This window comes from Pyrgilauda ruficollis, unplaced genomic scaffold (assembly GCF_017590135.1).
Source record: "Pyrgilauda ruficollis isolate IOZ18807 unplaced genomic scaffold, ASM1759013v1 scaffold185, whole genome shotgun sequence".
Lineage (NCBI taxonomy): Eukaryota > Metazoa > Chordata > Aves > Passeriformes > Passeridae > Pyrgilauda > Pyrgilauda ruficollis.
Genome location: NW_024517540.1, coordinates 768,602 through 785,652, shown reverse-complemented (window position 1 = coordinate 785,652; position 17,051 = coordinate 768,602). Strand labels below are relative to the sequence as shown.

The following is a 17,051-nucleotide window of genomic DNA, read 5'->3' as shown; positions in this document are numbered from 1 at the left end:
AAAATTTTTTAACATGAACAACTTATGAATGATTAAAAATATAGGTATTTAAATTTTCCACTTAATATATGTCATAGTTTGACATACATACATGTGTCCTAATTTGACAATATGGTATCAGTGTAAGTAATGTACTTTTCTTAGAAGTTAGAAATTTGCTATTGATTTTAGTAAGTGACTTTTAGGTTTTTAAAATGCTGACAGGTGGCAAATTCTTAGTTAAAAGACTTTGCAGCTGAAATTTGCTTATGATATTAGTAAATTCATGTTCTATGTATGCTTTGGACCTAGAATGTTAGGATGATTATATTCTTTGAATCTTCTAGGTCGATCTAGATCTATTACAAGTAGAAATACTAAGAGAAAACTTACTAACATACATTCCAGGATCTCTTTAATACACAGTAGCCCATACCTGAGACAGAAGCTAAATGTTTTCTTAGGAACTGTAATCCAGACAGCAGTGCCAGGACTCATTTAGGGATGGTGGAGTCAGTCTCTCATTACAGCATCTAATCATGCTTGAACTCCCAGGAAACCTCCACTAGAGGGAAAAGTGGGAAAATTCACTAAAGACAAAATCCTTGTATCTTTATTAAGACTGAGAAATGTGGGCTTGTGACATCACAAGTTGTGTTTGTGGTGAGGTTGCTCCATTCCCACTTCCTTGCCGTGAGCCACCTTGAGGACCGGTGTGTGCCAGCTGCTGTGGCTCCTCCTGGAGTGTGGGAAACGGATCTGTAGAGAGCTCTAGGTCAAGAAAAGAGTGTTGTCTACAAACTGGACAATACTCTTTTCTTAACCTAGAGATGGGGCAACTGAGAAGTTGAAAGTTTAAAAACTTTTATTCTATTTTTAGTCTTATGAGAAAGGTGAGACAATACAGATGTTGTAATTCGCGCTATCACAATTAGAAGCCAACTATTTTCTAATTACAATACGCTTATAAGTGTTTATATCAGTTTTTTGCAACACCATTCTGTATATATCTTAAATCTAATCATATAAAACTACTCCTCGTATAAGTTTTATTACAATACATCTTAAAATAAATAATCTAACATTACCCTCGTGGGTCCTACTACAATGTATCTTATAGTTTTATTTCTCTAAAGTATCTAGTCTTATTTGTAAAGCCACCCTTTAAAATTTGTTTCTAGCTCCATTTCTCTCTGGACAACGTCTGTCCTGAAATGTTTCTAAATCAACATTTCTTATCTCAAAGTTTACATACAAATACACACTATGTGAACCTTCTGTCAAACTTTAAAAATTTTCTATAAATTTAAACATTAAATATTTTCTATAAATTCTAAGGTACTGTCAAACTTTATAAATTTTCTATATTAAAATAAGTTTAAAAAAAAAAACCTCTATACATTTCTGTAAAATTTTCTCTACTTAAATTTTTTTTCTGTAAATAATTTTCTTATTACTATGCATATAGGGACCTGATCAAGGACATGATCAAGGGCCGGGGGCTCCCCTCCAGAACGGCCAGGGGGCTGCAGGAGCAGCTGGAGGAGGAGGAGAGCCAGGGGCTGCTCTCCAGGTGAGGGCTGCTGTGGGGTTTTCTGAGACGCCCGACGAAGGGAGGAATGATGAATCTGACTCCATGTCCTTAGAAGGCTAATTTATTGTTTTATGATACTATATTGTTATATATTTATATAATATAATTAATAATTGAATAATTTATTTATATAATATTTATATAATATTACAATATAATATAATATTACAAATTTTTTCCACTATCCATTCAATATTTTTCTGTTACAAATTTTCCACAAAATTTTCCACAAATCCATTATCCCCCACACTGGCGCTGCTGCTCCCCAACACCCACGTCCCCTCCTCCAGGCTCGACTCTGACGACGAGGACCAAGCTGCGCTGCAGGAGGTGGTGGTCTTAGAGACACCCAACCGCGTTCCCTCCCCGTCGGAGCATCCCTCGGGCATCACCTCCGGAGCAGAATCCCGCGCTCAGAAACCTCCCAACTCCAGTGAGCCCCGCTGCCTGTCCTGTCCCAGGCAGGGCAGTGGCACCGCGGCGGTGACACCCGTGTCCCCACCCAGCCCTGAAGCGAGTGGTGGTCTCGGTCCTGCCCGGCCCGTGCAGCCGGTTCCTCTGGAGCCGGCCCGACCAGTATCGCTGCAGGAAAGCCTTCCTGGGAGCCGGCTTCGGGATGCTCCTTGGCTTCGGTGGGTGTGGGAATCCTTAAAGTCACAGGGTTCGGGGAGAGCTGCAAAAGGCAGGTCTTGGAGACAGCAGAACTGCTATAAATTGTTTTATATTATATGTATTATACATACATACATATATATATATCTAAATATTTATATCTCTCTCTATATATATATCTCTATATCTCTCTCTACATATAATAATCTCTGTATATATCTCTATATAAAAATATATTTCTATATATTTATGTATATATATATGCATCTGTATCTATATATCTATCTCTAATCTATATCTATATCTATATCTATATCTATATCTGTATCTAAATATCTCTATATATCTCTATATATCTATATCTTTATCTATATCTATATCTATCTATATCCATATCTATATCTATACTTATATATTTGTATCCATATATCTACATCTATCTATCTATCTATCTATTCTATATTAAATTGTTTTCTACATTATAAATTTTCTATGAAATTTTCCAATCCATTTCCCACACACTGGGACTGCTGGTCCCCAGCACTCATCTCCCCACCTCCAGACACGACAGCAGAACAATTAGAGCTAAGCAGTAGCCAGAGGGTTTGTCAGCAGAAAAGTTATGTGAGATGTAGAAAATAAGGACAAATAAATAGAACAGTGGTCCTTAATTTGGGGATAATTTGGGAAATGCTTTGGGAGAAAATTGAGGATGAAAAAATAGAAAATGTAGGACAAAAAATTGAAAAATAGTAATAAATAATAAAGATAAATAAATATCATTATTATTTATATTATTTATATACAAAATATATATTAAATAAATTAATAATAATAATAATAAACATTATAATTTCCCAATTTATCTCCAAAGAAAGGACAAATAAAGGTATTAATGCTTGTCTAGAACAACTGTCTAAGCTAAAGAAAAGTATATCTAGCGAGATATTAGGAAGTTCTCAGCTTAATACTGGAGCTCTGTGCATTGTGTTTTAATGCTTACAAACGGGTATTGTATTTGAAATAAGCAAGCATTGTTTAACCAAAGGCACGAGTGCTTATAGTGGTTGGATAGAACCACTGTCAATATGCTTTTGCTTGGTGTGATTGGTCAAAAAACTTTTAAAATAAGTTGTAACATTGAGTTCTTTGGCTCCTGCCAAGGTCATGAGCTGCTGGCATCTTCCCTTTGTCATAACCTTGTAATGAGAGTGATGCTGGAAAATAAACAGCTCGAGACGCGTTCCCCATTCGTTATTTTGTACATAAGAAACATTTTTTGTACATTTTGTACATTTTGTACATGTTGTGGCATTACACAATGATGTGCTTGTTTTTGATGGAGGGCTTTAGTGACTTTTTAAAGGGCTTTTTGGGCTTTAGGTGTGAGGGTTCTGGGAGATTTGATGTTTTAGTCTTTTCTCAGTAAGTTGAAAAGTGGTGTAAGTTTATCACTGGTGATCTCTAAAAGTGTCCTGATCTAATTGATTTCTTTTAAATCCTGTAAATTGTTGACATTGCTTTTGAGTTGTATATTTTGTAGTTTGTTTGTCATGTGATTTTTAATTTTAAATATTTCTATGGTGAGATTTTTTTGACTTTTGACGTAGACACTTCTAGTCTTGTACTCTGAAGTTCTGTAATTATGCTGTCACGAGTCTTTTGTATTTTTGCATGCGTTGGTACTCTCATGAGTAGATTATCTATGTAATGTGTAATTATTTTTCGAGGATGTCTCTTTTGAGCTGGAGATAAGGTTTGTGTTACCAACTATTGGCAGATTGTTGGTGAGTTTTTAAGTCTTTGAGGAAGAATATATACACATTGGAAGAATTATATACATACATTGGAAGCATTATATATATATACATTGGAAGAATTATATATAGACATTGGAAGAATTATAGATATATACATTGGAAGAATGGAAGAATGGGAACATTAGGAGCATTAGGAAGAATGAGGAACATTGTTGTGTGTTCCAGGGCTCTGCCACCTCCTCATCATGCCCCTGGACGTGTCAGAGACACGGAAGCTGAACCTTACCTGGTGGCTGACAGGTGAGGATGGGGCAGGGAGGGGACTGAGGTGATGGGGACCACCAGAAGCCTCAGGGGGTTCTCTGTGGGGCCGTGGGCTCAGCTCTCTGCTCTGCACAGGGGTGACTGCCCTGGGCTGGGCCACGTCCCCCCACTTTCGCTGTGCCAACCTGCTCATGGTGCCCAAGTTCCTGGGAAAGGAGGGTCGGCTCTACGTCCTCTCCTTTGTCTTCGCTGCCATCTACAACGGTAGGGTCCCCCCAATCCCTGTGTCCCCCAGTGGGCTCTTGGGAGCTGGTGGCTCTGAGCCAGCCCTGCTGCCACCAGGGCCCGTGGCCAACCTCTGGTACAACCTGATGGAGACGAAGCGTTCGATGGAGTGCGTGGTGGAGCTCCAGGTGAACCACACGGGAATTCTCTGGCAGACATCTACAGCCCCCCTGCGCCAGGTCATGGAGGAGCTGGTGGTGAGGAGGGGTCTGGGGCAGGGGTGCTGGGGGGCTGGGGGAGCAGGATCAAGCCTCTGCCTATGGTTGTGTTCGAGGGTCCCAGGACGAGGGAAGAGATGAGAATCTTGACTTCATGTTTCAGAAGGCTGATGTATTGTATTATATTAAAATGCTATACTAAAACTATACTAAAAAGAATAGAGAGAAAGGATCAATCAGAAGGATAGAAAGAAAAGGAAATGAATGATAATAAAATCTTGTGACTGCTCACAGCCTAGACACAGGTGGCTGTCATCGGTCATCAAGTGAAAACAATTTCACGTGCTGGGTAAACAATTCTCCAAATCACATTCCAAAGCAGCAAAACATGGAGAAGCTGAAGCTTCCCAGCTTCTGAGTAGAAAAGATCCTGGCAAAAGGATTTTTCATAAGATATGTCTGTGACATCTGCCTGTGTCTGTGTGTGTGTGTGCCCTGGCAGAAGAGCGCGGAGACGCTCAACACCGAGATGCAAAACGTCTCCCAAGCCTTCGTGGAGCTGAACGAGCAGGTGGCCAGCGAGCAGGGCTACGACCTGAGGCAACGCCCAGACACAGGCACAGAGACAGCCCCCAGCACCCAGAAGCTCTACGAGACAAAGACCAAACTTCGCTGTGAAAGTGAGTGGGGTGGACAGGGACAGGCAGCACGTGGGGAGGGGGCTGCCCCAGCTCCCAGTGCTGTCCCCACGGGGCACCCCGGCCGGTGGGCTGCACAGGCAGCTGAGGGCTCCTCCTGCCCCCCAGCTGTGATCCAGAGGGGCCTGCTGCGCTGCACAGGCCACTTCCAGAAAATGTACAAGAAATGCATGAAACGAGTGAAGCTGCCCCTCTTCAGACACCTCATCTGCCTGCCCATGCAGTTTGGGTTCCTCTGCCACATGGTCAAACGTAGGTGACCCTGACCCCGTGCTCCCTTGGAGGGGCAGAGCCAGTTCTGCCACCGCAGCCCCTGGCACGTAGCCACAGCCACCACTGTCCCTGTGCCATCTCTGCAGTCATGAGGCGGTGGTGTGAGAGGAGGATCCCCGTGGATGGGAACTTTGGGCACATGTATGACCAGGTGAACGGCTCCGTCAACAGTCTCAGCCAGGAGTTCAGTGCCAGCATCGCCTACCAGGTGGGTGTCTGGGCACCCTGTGGGTGCCTGTCCCTTGTACCCGTGGTCCTGTCCTGCCCCATGGCCCCTCTGCCACAGGAGGAGCACCACAAGATGCTGGTGGGCACCGAGGTAGCGGCGCAGCTGCGGGAGGACGTGACCTCGCAGCTGCGGCAGGAAGGCGCCCGCCTGGGCCTGGCTGTCTCCTTCTTCCGCCTGCTGCTGTCCTTCACCTTCCTCTTCGTCTTCTTCTCGTGAGCCTTGGGATGGTCAGGGGGTGGGGGTGACGCCCCTGTGCCAGCTGTGGGGCACAGAGGGGTGGGGGCCTTCTTTGGCAGCAGGTTGGGGGGTGGGGGTGACGCCCCTGTGCCAGCTGCGGGGCGTGCAGAGGGATCAGGCAGAAGGTCTGGGGGGGGGGCATGAAGACAAGGGGGGTCCTGGGGGCTTCACCCACTGCCTCCTTCACCCCAGACCTGTCCTCTCTCACCAGGGCTTTCCACTACACCTATCAGTACTGTCACAAAATCGGCTTTGACAACTGCTACATCACCACCTATTTCCGCCAAATCGATGCCCGGCGTAGAGAGCAGGTTGGGCAGGGGGAAAGGGGTGCAGGGCAGCCCCGTCACCCCCAGTGGGGTGTCCCAGAGGCTGCACTGAGACACCCCCTGCCCCTCACCCAGAACAAGCAGACGTTGCTGCCCCTGCTCAAGGAGGAGACCTCGTCTTTCATCTTCCCGTGCAAGCCGGCCTTGCAGCGGCCTGAGCGGCAGCACATGGTGAGGGGCTGAGGGTAATCGGGGGGGTCAGAGCTGGGCACAGCAGGCTGTGACAGCTCCCCTGCTTCCCTGCAGGTGATGGAGCTGCTCAGGTGCATCCCACTCCTGCTCTTCCTCCTCTTTGTCTGTGGCCTGGACCATTTCATCTTCACCATTCTCAGCGTCATCCAGCATCATTCCTTCATTGAGTATTCCTACCAAAGTGAGCTCACGGCCCTGGAGGGCTGGCCCATGATCCCACCATGCCCCTCAGCAATGCAGGGACCCCGTCAGCCCTCCCAGCCCCTCCTCAGCCTCCCTATCCTGCCATCCCACAGCCAGCCACCACTTGTCCGTGAACGTGATGGGCACATCCCTGATGGCACAGCTCCTGCGGGGCACCATCGGGGCCCTCAACACCTCCTATGACACCGAAGTGGAGACCTCCAACCTCGGTAAGCCCCTGCCAGGGATGGAACCCCCCCAGCCAGGGGCTGCCACAGGGGGCTCACAGCTGTGCCCTGTCCCCAGCCTGCCTGCCACAGCCCACGGCGATGACGAGGCAGCAGTACGTGACCACCTGCCTGCCGCTGGGCGCGCTGGCCCTGCTCTGCCTGGCCCAGGTGTACCCGTTCCGCCTGCGCCGCGCCATCGCCGCCTTCTACTTCCCCAAGGTGAGCAGCCCGAGGGCTGGGCACAGCCTGGGGGTGGCTTCTGGGGTGGGTTTTGCTGACCTTCACGGTCTTTTCTGGCACAGAGGGAGAAGACTCGAGTGCTGTTCCTGTACAACAAGCTGCTGCGGCAGCGGAAGAATTTCTTGTACCTGCAGCGCGGGCGTGTAGCCCGGCAAGCCCGGCAGCCGCCCGAGCTGGTGAGTGGGGACAGGGACACGGGGTGCTGGGAGGGGTTGCCACTGTCCTCTGACCCCTGCAGCCCCACACGGGCCTGTCCTCGCTGCAGGGGACGCTGGTGCTGCGGTGGTGCTGCCGGCGCTGGCCCTGGCTGCGCCGCTTCGTGCGCCAGAAATGCACCTTGTGTGGGACCCCCGAGACCCCCCAGCACCTGCCCTGCCCCAACCCCGACTGCTTTGCCTTGTACTGTGAGTCCTGCTGGAGGGTGATTGGGGCCACCTGCATCGCCTGTGGCCCTGCAGACCCTGACCTCGTCCAGGAGAGCAGCGAGGATGAGGAGGAGCAGGGATATGCGGGATGAAGGTATTTGGGAATAAATGTTTTGACTGCCTGTTCATGGTGTGAAGTGGGGTCTGGGGGTGTGTCTGCCAGGGAGATGCTGAAGGTGAGGGTCTCTGCTGCACTGGATGATGGAGGTGGAGCATCTGCTGCTTTTGGAAAGGTCAGTTTTGAGTTAATAGCCTTTAACATTCCAGTCTCTCACATCTGATCCCCACCCTGCTCCTGGGCACAGGGACAGGCACTCACAGGGTGCCCAGGCACACCCTGAGTAGAGGATGCTGGCCCTGAATTCCAGGCTGGGGCTGTTTATGGAGCTGTTCACCTAGAGCTGCAGTCCCCTGGGATCTTCTCCTTGCACCAGCAGTTCATGGCTGCAGGGATGGAGGGGGGTGGTGGCAGCAGAGCTGGAATCCCCAGGAATCACTGTGCCCCCCGAGGGTCAGGGCATGGGTCCCACACATCACCCTTGAGCACTGGCAGAGGAAACTGAGCTGCACGGGCAGGCAGACCAGGTGGCTGATGAGGGGCACGGGCACTTTTGTCATGCAGGTGGCATATCCAGGTGCTGGAAATGATCTCTCAGTCGTAGCTGGGGGGCAGAAGCTCTCAGCTGCGTGTGCAGCCCCAGCCCCACTGGCCCAGGTGCTGCCTGGGGTGCCCTGTGGGGCTGGCACTGGGGCAGCCCCCTCCCATGGCTGCCAGCCCACTCCCATCCAGGGGAAAAGGGAGGAGGTTGTTTTCAATCTCTGCGCAGTAATGAGAGGGATAATAATGGTTATCCAGAGGTCTTTGCAAATAGAACAGTAGTTATTGGCAACAAGTGAACTGGCTTGGATTTGGCATTGAGTGAAACTTGAAAACAACGTTGTTAAAGTAAGGAGGAAAGGAAGGAAGGAAGGAAGGAAGGAAGGAAGGAAGGAAGGAAGGAAGGAAGGAAGGAAGGAAGGAAGGAAGGAAGGAAGGAAGGAAGGAAGGAAGGAAGGAAGGAAGGAAGGAAGGAAGGAAGGAAGGAAGGAAGGAAAAAGAAAGAAAGAACGGAAAATAAAGGAGAAAAGAAAAGAAAAGAAAAGAAAAGAAAAGAAAAGAAAAGAAAAGAAAAGAAAAGAAAAGAAAAGAAAAGAAAAGAAAAGAAAAGAAAAGAGCCCACCCTTGGATCCCGTGGTGTGCTCGCTGTCTCTGGCTGTGCTCCGCTGCTGGGATCACCCTTTTCCCCCGAACGGAGTCTTTTAAAGTCCCTGAGCTGTGGCCGGGCAGGTCCGAGATTTCACCACCACACCCATAAACTCTCCCTTTCCCTCGGGCAGAGATGCAGAGCCGGCCTCAGCGAAGCCCCTCCTGCCCTTCCCAGTGCCGAATATTTGAGGCACTCCCATTTCATCTCCCAGTCCCACTCTGCTGTCTCCAGGCAGGTTGCCCAGCCCTGCTCTCTGCACAGAGCAGTAAATAAATCAAATACCTCGCCCTGTGGTGAAAGAACCTGTTCTGGGACAACACCACCCCCCCGTGGCTCAGAGCCTTTAAATCTTCCCGGGAATTCTTCCAGCTTGGTGAACAGAAGGAAGAGATGAGATAGAAGAGATGAGATAGAAGAGATGAGATAGAAGAGAGTGAATGAGGAATTCTACAATGAGCAGCAGCAGCAAAGCCAGTCCTTACGAATATAAATCCCACTGACAACATCACTCCTGTTTGCATCAGCCATTTCCCCACCCTGGGAGCCCCAGGGGCTACAACAGCAGGACAATTCATGGTTCAGGACTCCATCCACCAAACCAGCCCATTACCAGAACAATCCCAAGGTTTGCTCAGCACTTTTGTTCACCTTGGCTTAGGCTTCTTCCATGGAAGCAGCAGCAGCAGCGTTGTGGACACAGCATTCCCCACTGGTGAAGTTTAATATTCCACATATCCCTTATTCCTTTAATCACAGTGTTTCTAACTCTGGTGCATTCTGCAGTGTCATCTTCACAGCCTGCTGAAGCACGGGTTTCATTCTCCAGGAGCACATCTAGTCCTGTTGCTCACAGCGTGTGCTTGCCAAGCTGAATTTCCCCCAGCCTGTTGGTGTCTCATTATTGCACTTCTGGCAGAGAAACCTGCTCCAAACCCCAGGGCCAAAGTCATTCCGAAGGCAGAGTCACAGAATCATGGAATCATGGGATGGTTTGGGTTGGAAGGGACCTTAAAGCTCGTCTCATTCCACCCCCTGCCATGGCAGGGGCTTCTTCTGCTAGCCCAGGTTGCTCCAAGCCCTGTCCAACCTGACCTTGGACATTTCCAGGGATGGGGCAGCCACGGGCAACTCAAGCAACCCATGCCAGGGCTTCACCACCCTCACGGGGAAGAATTTCTAACCTAACCCTGCTCTCTCTCAGCTTGAAGCCTTTCCTCCTTGTCCTGTCACTCCAGTTCCCGATGAACCCTGGGGTTGGGTGTGGGACAATGCAGGTCCCTGCTCCACTGCTGGTCCCTGGCAGGCCCAGCTGGGCTGTGCTGGGATTGTTCTCCTTCCCAGGGTATGGGACAGGCTTTGCTGGGCTTTCTGGGACCCCTGCTCCCTCCCATGGTGCCCAGAACTTTCCATGGCATCGCTGCTCCTTCCCAGTGGCCACAGTGGGATCTGATGGAGTTTCCACAGAGCAGCGTGGACCCTCCCAGGAGCACCACGGCTTCTGCTGGGCTCTGCCCGTGTCCACACAAGCCCCTGCTCTGTTCTGGCTCAGCTGCAGATCTCCCCACGCTCTGCCCAGCCCACAGGAGCGCCTGCTCCCCCCAAAAGGCTCAGTGGGCTCCATCAGCAGAGATCTGGGGGCTCTGCCAGCCTTTCTGCAGACCAAACTTCTTCCTCCTGGGGCACTTCAGGGCTTCTCCCTTGCCTGGGCTTCCTGCAGGCCCACAGCTGAGCCCACCCTGACTCCTGGCACACCGTGGGCTCCATCAGCCTTTCCCTGTTCAATGGGCACTGCCATACTTTGAGTAGAACCCAAAAGCTTTTGTGTTCCCACCTCCTGCACACCCTGGAGCAAGCAAGGAGCTGGGGGGACCCCACAGTGAGCCTGGGGACCCCACCAGTCTCCCCCTTCCACCACGGTGCCAAAGCCGTAGGGTTCCCTGGCACAGACAGTGCCATGCTGAACATCCAACACCAAACACCAAATCCACACCAAACACCAAATCCACACCAAACACCCTTTATTCACCACCCACTGGGACAGCAACAACAGTCCCAGGGTACTCCAGCCCCCTCAGGGACCCTGTGTCCCCTCGGGGCTGGTCCCTCAGTGGTCCCTGAGGTCCCTCAGTGATCCTTGAGGTCCCTCAGTGGTCCCTGAGGTCCCTCAGCGGTCCTTCCTGCGCAGCGGTGGGGACGGGGGGTAGTGGCGGGCAGGTGGCACGTCGTAGTGACTGGGGATGTGGCTGTTCTTGGGGGAGTCGTAGTGGCTGGGGGGGTCTCTGCTGGGGGGGCCTTCGAGCCCTTCAGGACAACTCTCTGTGGGGACAAGAGAAGGCTGCAAGGGGACATGTTTCCCCCAGGGTCATGAAGGCCCCGTCACTGATGTCCCCCCCAGGGCTGTCACCAAAGCTGTCTCCTTCCTGGGGCTATGCACTCCCCAGCACTGGGGTTGTGACCCCACTGACCAGGGCCACCAGGGCCACCAGGGCCACCAGGGCCACCAGGGCAGGGGATGCCCAGCCGTACCGTCCTGTGGTGGCTCCTCAAGGAGCCCGATCTCGGCGTAGGACATCTCCCGCTGCACAGGGGATTTCATCTCCATGTAGCTGCCCTCGTGGGCCTTGGCCATGGCAGGGGGCAGCTCCTTGATGGTGGCGTAGGGGTTCTCGCTGGCCAGGGAGCTGGCGCTGGCCCTCAGCCCCTCCCAGGGGTGCTCTGGGGGTGGCAGGGAGCACAGGGAGAAGGAACAGCTGTGTCTCAGGCAAGTCCCAGCCCCATCCCTTTCCTACCCCATCCCTGTCCCTTCCTCATCCCCACCCTAATCCAGTCCTGTTCCAGCCCATTCCCAACCCATCCCTGCCTCTTCACTATCCCAACCACGTCACTTCCCCATCCCAACCCATCCCTGTCCTTTCCCAATCCCAGCAAATTCTGTCACTTCCCCATCCCATCCCATCCCATCCCATCCCATCCCATCCCAATCCCATCCCCATCCCTAACCCAACCCTTTTCCCAACCCTTTTCCCATCCCTGTCCCTTCCCCATCCCCATCCTCATCCAGTCCTGTTCCAAACCATCCCATCCCATCCCAATCCCATTCCAACCCATCCCTGTCCCTTCCACAACCCAGCAAATTCTGTGACTTCCACATCCCATCCCATCCCAATCCCAATCCTATCCCCATCCCTAATCCAACCCTTTTCCCATCCCTGTCCCTTCCCTATCCCCATCCCCATCCTAATCCAGTCCTGTTCCAGCCCATCCCCAAACCATCCCATTCCAATCCCAATCCCATCCCTATCCCAACCCAACCCCAAACCTTTTCCCATATCCCATCCCATCCCATCCCATCCCATCCCATCCCATCCCATCCCATCCCATCGCCATCTCCATCTCCATCGCCATCTCCATCTCCATCCTATCCCATCCCATCCCATCCAATCCCAATCCCATCTGTATCCCAACCCAACCCAACCCCAAACCTTTTCCCACACCTGCCCCAGGCCCAGTTTATCCCTTGCCCATCCCATCCCCGTCTCTTCCCTTTCTCCACCCCACTCCTACCTTTGCTGTCACCCTTCCTCAGGACATGGCTGTAGGTGTAGCTCCTGTCCAGCTGCCTCCCTGTTGAGAGGGCAGATTTGGGGTCCCCTCTGCTTCATCTTCCCCCCAGCATGAAGGTTCTCCAGCCCCTTCCCAGGGGATCCTGAGCAGGGGGGGACTCAAGTGCCCACCCCACTCTGGATCTGCCTCTCCACCTCCTCCTTACCCCTGGTGCCCAGGGCTGATGCCCCGAGGTGTTTCCAGTCAGGAGGCAGCGTGGCATTGCCTTCGGGGCTGTAGGGTCTCTCCATGCCAGGGAAGAGCTGGGTGCCAGGCACCTGGAGCCCAAAAAAGGGGACGGGTTGGCCTCGAAAGTGGTGGCAGTGGTGGCCCACGCTGCCCTGTGCCACAACCTGCCATACCTTGAGGGAGCTGGCTCTGTCCTGGGGGGCTGGCAGCGGGCACTGGGACAGCGTGTGGTAGCTGGGGTTGGAGTAGTAGTGGGCATGGTGGCTCGGGGGTACATCTGGAGGGACACAAGCGGTGCCTGAGGTGACAGCCTGGTGCCAGAGGGCCACCAGGGCTGGGGCCACACCCCCACCACGCTGCACTGACCTGGCACCATGTAGTCTGAGGTGTCCGTCTGTCCTGCTCGGTAGGCCACGGCCAGGTGCCGCCGCTCCTTGTCCTTCTGCCAGCGGTGCCAGCACAGGGTTGTGGCCACCACAGCCACCAGCAGCACCACCAGGGCCACCAGGCTCAGCACCATGCCCAGGGGGCTGTAGGCTGCAGGGGGGGCTGGCTCGATGGTGTAGGGCAGGTCAGGATTCCCTGGTGGGGAGGGGAGGAGTGTCAGTCCTTAGGGTGGGGGAGGGACCCTGGGGACCCCCCGCCCTGCCCCCACTCACCAGCCTCACAGCGGGGCCCAGTCGTGCCTGGGGCGCAGGGACACGTCCCATTGGTGGGGTCACAGGTGGCGTTGTGGGGACAGTGGCAGAGCTGGTCACACTGGAGCCCAAAGGTCCCAGGGGCACAGGCTGGGGACACAGCGGTACCCTACAGCTCCATACTGGGACCAGAAGGTGGTCCAATAGCTCCATACTGGGACCACAAGGTGCTCCAGTAGCCCCATACTGGGACCAATGAGGCACAAGGTGGTCCAATAGTCCTGTATTGGGACCAGCCAGCTACAAAGTGGTCCAATAGCCTCATACTGGGACCACAAGGGGGTCCAATAGTCCCATACTGGGACCAGCCAGCCACAAGGTGGTCCAATAGCTCCATACTGGGATCAGTGAGGCAAAAGGTGGTCCAACAGCTCCATACTGGGACCAGCCAGTCACAAAGTGGTCCAATAGCCTCATACTGGGACCACAAGGTAGTCCAATAGCTCCATACTGGGACCACAAGGTGGTCCAGTAGCTCCATACTGGGACCACAAGGTAGTCCAATAGCCTCATACTGGGACCACAAGGTGGTCCAATAGCTCCATACTGGGACCAGCCAGCCACAAGGTGGCCAGGACCATGGAGGTCCACAGGGGTCTGTATGGCTCTGTACTGCCCAGGCCAGAACCACGTAGGAGTCACCCAGGTGGCCACGGGCAGTTCTCTCTTGCTCCCCCCATCTGAACCAAGGGCACCTCGCTCCCCACTCCCCCTGACCCCCACTCACGCTGGGAGCAGCGGGGGCCGCGCCAGCCCGGGCTGCAGAGGCAGGAGCCATTGCTGGGGTGGCAGGAGGAGCCGTTGGCACAGGAGCAGCTCAGGGAGCAGCGTTTGCCGTAGCGGCCAGCGGGACAGGCTGGGGACAGAGGAACGAGCTCGGCCTTGATCCCGAAGGATCAGGAGCAAGCTGGACTTTTGGGGGGTGCTGACTCACGGCGCTGGCAGCTGGGGCCGCGGTAGCCCGGGGTGCAGGTGCAGGATCCGTCCTGCGGGGAGCAGGAGGCTCCGTTGCGGCAGGAGCAGGACATGTGGCAACCCCGGCCCCAGGATCCCTGGGGACAGCCCTGCTTGCACTGCCGCCCTGCAGGGAGGGTGAGAGGTGAATCTCATGGCTGAGGGCACTCTGGGGTCCCCCCAGAGCCTGGTGTCCCCTTTACCTGTCCAGCCGGGCAGGCAGTGGCACTCTCCTGTCACGGGGTCACAGCTGTCGGCGTGGGCGCAGACGCAGCGCTCCCCACAGCCTGCCCCAAACGTCCCGTTCTGGAGCACGGCGACAGGCTGGGAGTCAGCACAGGCTGCTGGCACCAAAGCCCGGTGCCAGCAGCACCAGCACAGCCAGCAGGACTCACCGGGCAGGGCTGCAGGCAGTGAGGGCCCTGCCAGCCCGGGGGGCAGTGGCAGGTCCCGCTCTGGGGGTCGCAGGACCCCCCATGGGCACAGTCACAGCTCCGGTTGCAGCCGGGACCCCAAGTACCAGCAGGACACGGCAGTGAGCAGTCAGGTCCGTGCCAGCCTGTGAGATGGGATGAGGGGACAGTGTGGGGATGGGGACAGGGACAGGGACCCCCCCAGGACCCGGTGTGCACCCACCTTCCTTGCAGAAGCAGGAGCCGTCGAGCTGGGAGCAGGCGAGGGCGTGCTGGCAGGAGCAGCGCCCCGAGCAGTTCATGCCAAAGGTGTTGGGGGGACACAGGGAGGAGCAGTGCTCGTCCTGGGTGTGGGGACCAAGAATTCAGGACAGATGGGACCCCTGCCCAGGGCCGGGGAAAGCACCCACGTGTCTGGGGGTAACCTGGTGCTGTAGGGAAAGTGGACAACCCCAAAATCCCCATTCTCCCACGGGAACCCCAAGCTCTCCCCAGCATTGCCCAGATCTCCAAATTGCCCCCGAAAGATGCCCCCAAAGGATGCCCAGACCCTGAAACTGGCCTCAGAGATAACCAGACCCCCAAGCCATCCCTGAGGATGCCCAGACTCCCATATCTCTCCAGGGATGCCCAGATTCCCATGCTTCCCCCAGGGATGCCCAGTCCCCATTTCCCCCAGGGATGCCCAGACCCCCCTGTTTCCCCCATGGATGCCCAGTCTCCGTTTCCCCCAGGGATGCCCAGACCCCCCTGTTTCCCCCATGGATGCCCAGTCTCCATTTCCCCCAGGGATGCCCAGACCCCATGCTTGCCCACCCTCCAAACCATCCAGACACCCCCATTGCCCCCAGAACTATCCAGAGCCCCATGATCCCTCCAGCACCACCCAGACCCCCCTGTCCCCCACGCCCCTCACCGTGTAGCCGGGGGGGCAGTGGCAGTGGCCCGTGGTCCCATCACAGACCCCCCCGTGGAGGCAGAGGCAGCTCTGCAGGCACCCAGGCCCGAAGTAGCCAGGGGGGCAACTCTCATTGCAGTAGAGCCCAGCCCAGCCCGGGAGGCAAAGGCACTCCCCGAGCATCGGGTGGCAGCTGGGGGTGCACGCTCAGAACCCCAGTGCTCCCAGTACAGGGCACTGGTGGTGCTGGGGAGGGGCTTTGCAAACGGGGGAGCACAAAACTCCTGCCCCAGGAGGGGATTAAAGGGTTCCTGGTCATGCAGCCAGCACCTGGGTGTGGGGGCATCGTGGGGGGAGGAAGGAGGGGAGGAGGAGGTTGGTGCAGAGGGAGGTGAGGGTGGTGGGAAAAGGGAAGAGGGTGGGAGGAGCCGGTGAGGTGGGATGGGGGTGCTGGGATGGGATGGAGATGTTGAGGTGGGATGGGGATGTTGAGGTGGGATTCAGATGCTTAGAATGTGCTGGGGATGCTGGGGTGGGATGGGGGATGTCAGGGTGGGATTGGGGTTCCAGGATGGGATGGGGATGCCAGGGTGGGCTGGGGATGCCAGGGTGGGATGAGGATGCCAGGATGGGATGGGAATGCCAGGATGGGCTGGGGATGCCAGGGTGGGCTGGGAATGCCAGGGTGAGCTGGGGATGCCAGGGTGAGCTGGGGATGCCAGGATGGGCTGGGAATGCCAGGGTGGGCTGGGAATGCCAGGGTGGGCTGGGGATGCCAGGGTGGGCTGGCCGCAGTACCTCAGGCTGTGCTGGGGGTGGCAGAGGCAGCGGCTCTCGCAGTGCAGCCCGTAGAGGCCGGGCAGGCAGTGCCGCTCCTCGCAGCGGCTGCCCTGGAAGCCGGCCTGGCACAGGCAGCCCCCGTCCACGTGGAAGCACTGGCCCCCGTTGGCACAGTCACAGCTCTCCCGGCAGTCCTGCCCGTACCGCCCCACTGGGCACCTCTCCTGGCACCTGCGTGGGGGGCACAGGAGGTGACACAGCCCCACCGAGAGCTGGGGTGCCCCTGGGATCCCCCCTGGCCCCGAGCTGAGGCCATCCAGCTCATTGCATGCCACACGGGGGGAGCTGGGGGTGCCTGGCCTGCATGGAGACCTGGCAGCAGTGGGTTGTGGTGGCCTTGTCCCCGTGTGCCACATCCCCCTGCCATCCATGTGCCCTTGTCCCTTGATGCCCCTCCCTGTGCACCCCCATCTCCATCTGCTCCCAGACCATGGACCCCCACCCCAAAAATGCCCTGTCCCCAAGTGTCCCCTCCCCCTGCCCCCATCCCCTTGGCCTTCCAACCCCCAGCCCCTCATTCC

At 54.7% G+C, this 17,051-nt stretch overlaps 2 protein-coding genes across 2 annotated transcripts in view; one reads left to right on the top strand and one right to left on the bottom strand.

Moving 5' to 3' along the window:
* The first annotated feature begins 111 nt into the window (after positions 1–111).
* Positions 112–7,780, top strand: DCST1 (DC-STAMP domain containing 1). Its single transcript, XM_041464889.1, has 17 exons — positions 112–122; positions 1,864–2,006; positions 2,080–2,205; positions 4,171–4,245; positions 4,345–4,473; positions 4,552–4,691; positions 5,155–5,332; positions 5,459–5,602; positions 5,710–5,831; positions 5,910–6,064; positions 6,301–6,400; positions 6,494–6,589; positions 6,665–6,791; positions 6,907–7,023; positions 7,100–7,242; positions 7,326–7,439; positions 7,529–7,780. The coding sequence occupies exons 1-17, from the start codon at positions 112–114 to the stop codon at positions 7,778–7,780; spliced, it is 2,172 nt and encodes a 723-aa protein (XP_041320823.1).
* A 3,156-nt stretch (positions 7,781–10,936) lies between these two features.
* The window catches only part of PEAR1 (platelet endothelial aggregation receptor 1), a 9,688-nt gene continuing 3,573 nt past the window's right edge, over positions 10,937–17,051 (bottom strand). Inside the window, exons 6-19 of the mRNA XM_041464888.1 lie at positions 16,489–17,043; positions 15,709–15,883; positions 15,016–15,136; positions 14,775–14,938; positions 14,583–14,685; positions 14,360–14,506; positions 14,153–14,281; positions 13,387–13,515; positions 13,094–13,309; positions 12,901–13,004; positions 12,705–12,816; positions 12,500–12,559; positions 11,462–11,650; positions 10,937–11,251 (exon numbers count right to left, since the gene is read on the bottom strand). Coding sequence (XP_041320822.1) covers positions 11,100–11,251; positions 11,462–11,650; positions 12,500–12,559; positions 12,705–12,816; positions 12,901–13,004; positions 13,094–13,309; positions 13,387–13,515; positions 14,153–14,281; positions 14,360–14,506; positions 14,583–14,685; positions 14,775–14,938; positions 15,016–15,136; positions 15,709–15,883; positions 16,489–17,043 — 2,356 coding nt within the window. The 3' untranslated portion in view covers positions 10,937–11,099. The remainder of the gene's footprint in view (positions 11,252–11,461; positions 11,651–12,499; positions 12,560–12,704; positions 12,817–12,900; positions 13,005–13,093; positions 13,310–13,386; positions 13,516–14,152; positions 14,282–14,359; positions 14,507–14,582; positions 14,686–14,774; positions 14,939–15,015; positions 15,137–15,708; positions 15,884–16,488; positions 17,044–17,051) is intronic.

Bases quoted from the DNA above. Each gene is read 5' to 3' on its own strand.
- DCST1 (XM_041464889.1), top strand. The intron at 5,603-5,709 runs GTAGGTGACCCT...CCATCTCTGCAG, and splicing joins CCTCTGCCACATGGTCAAAC to TCATGAGGCGGTGGTGTGAG. The intron at 7,024-7,099 runs GTAAGCCCCTGC...CCCTGTCCCCAG, and splicing joins AGTGGAGACCTCCAACCTCG to CCTGCCTGCCACAGCCCACG.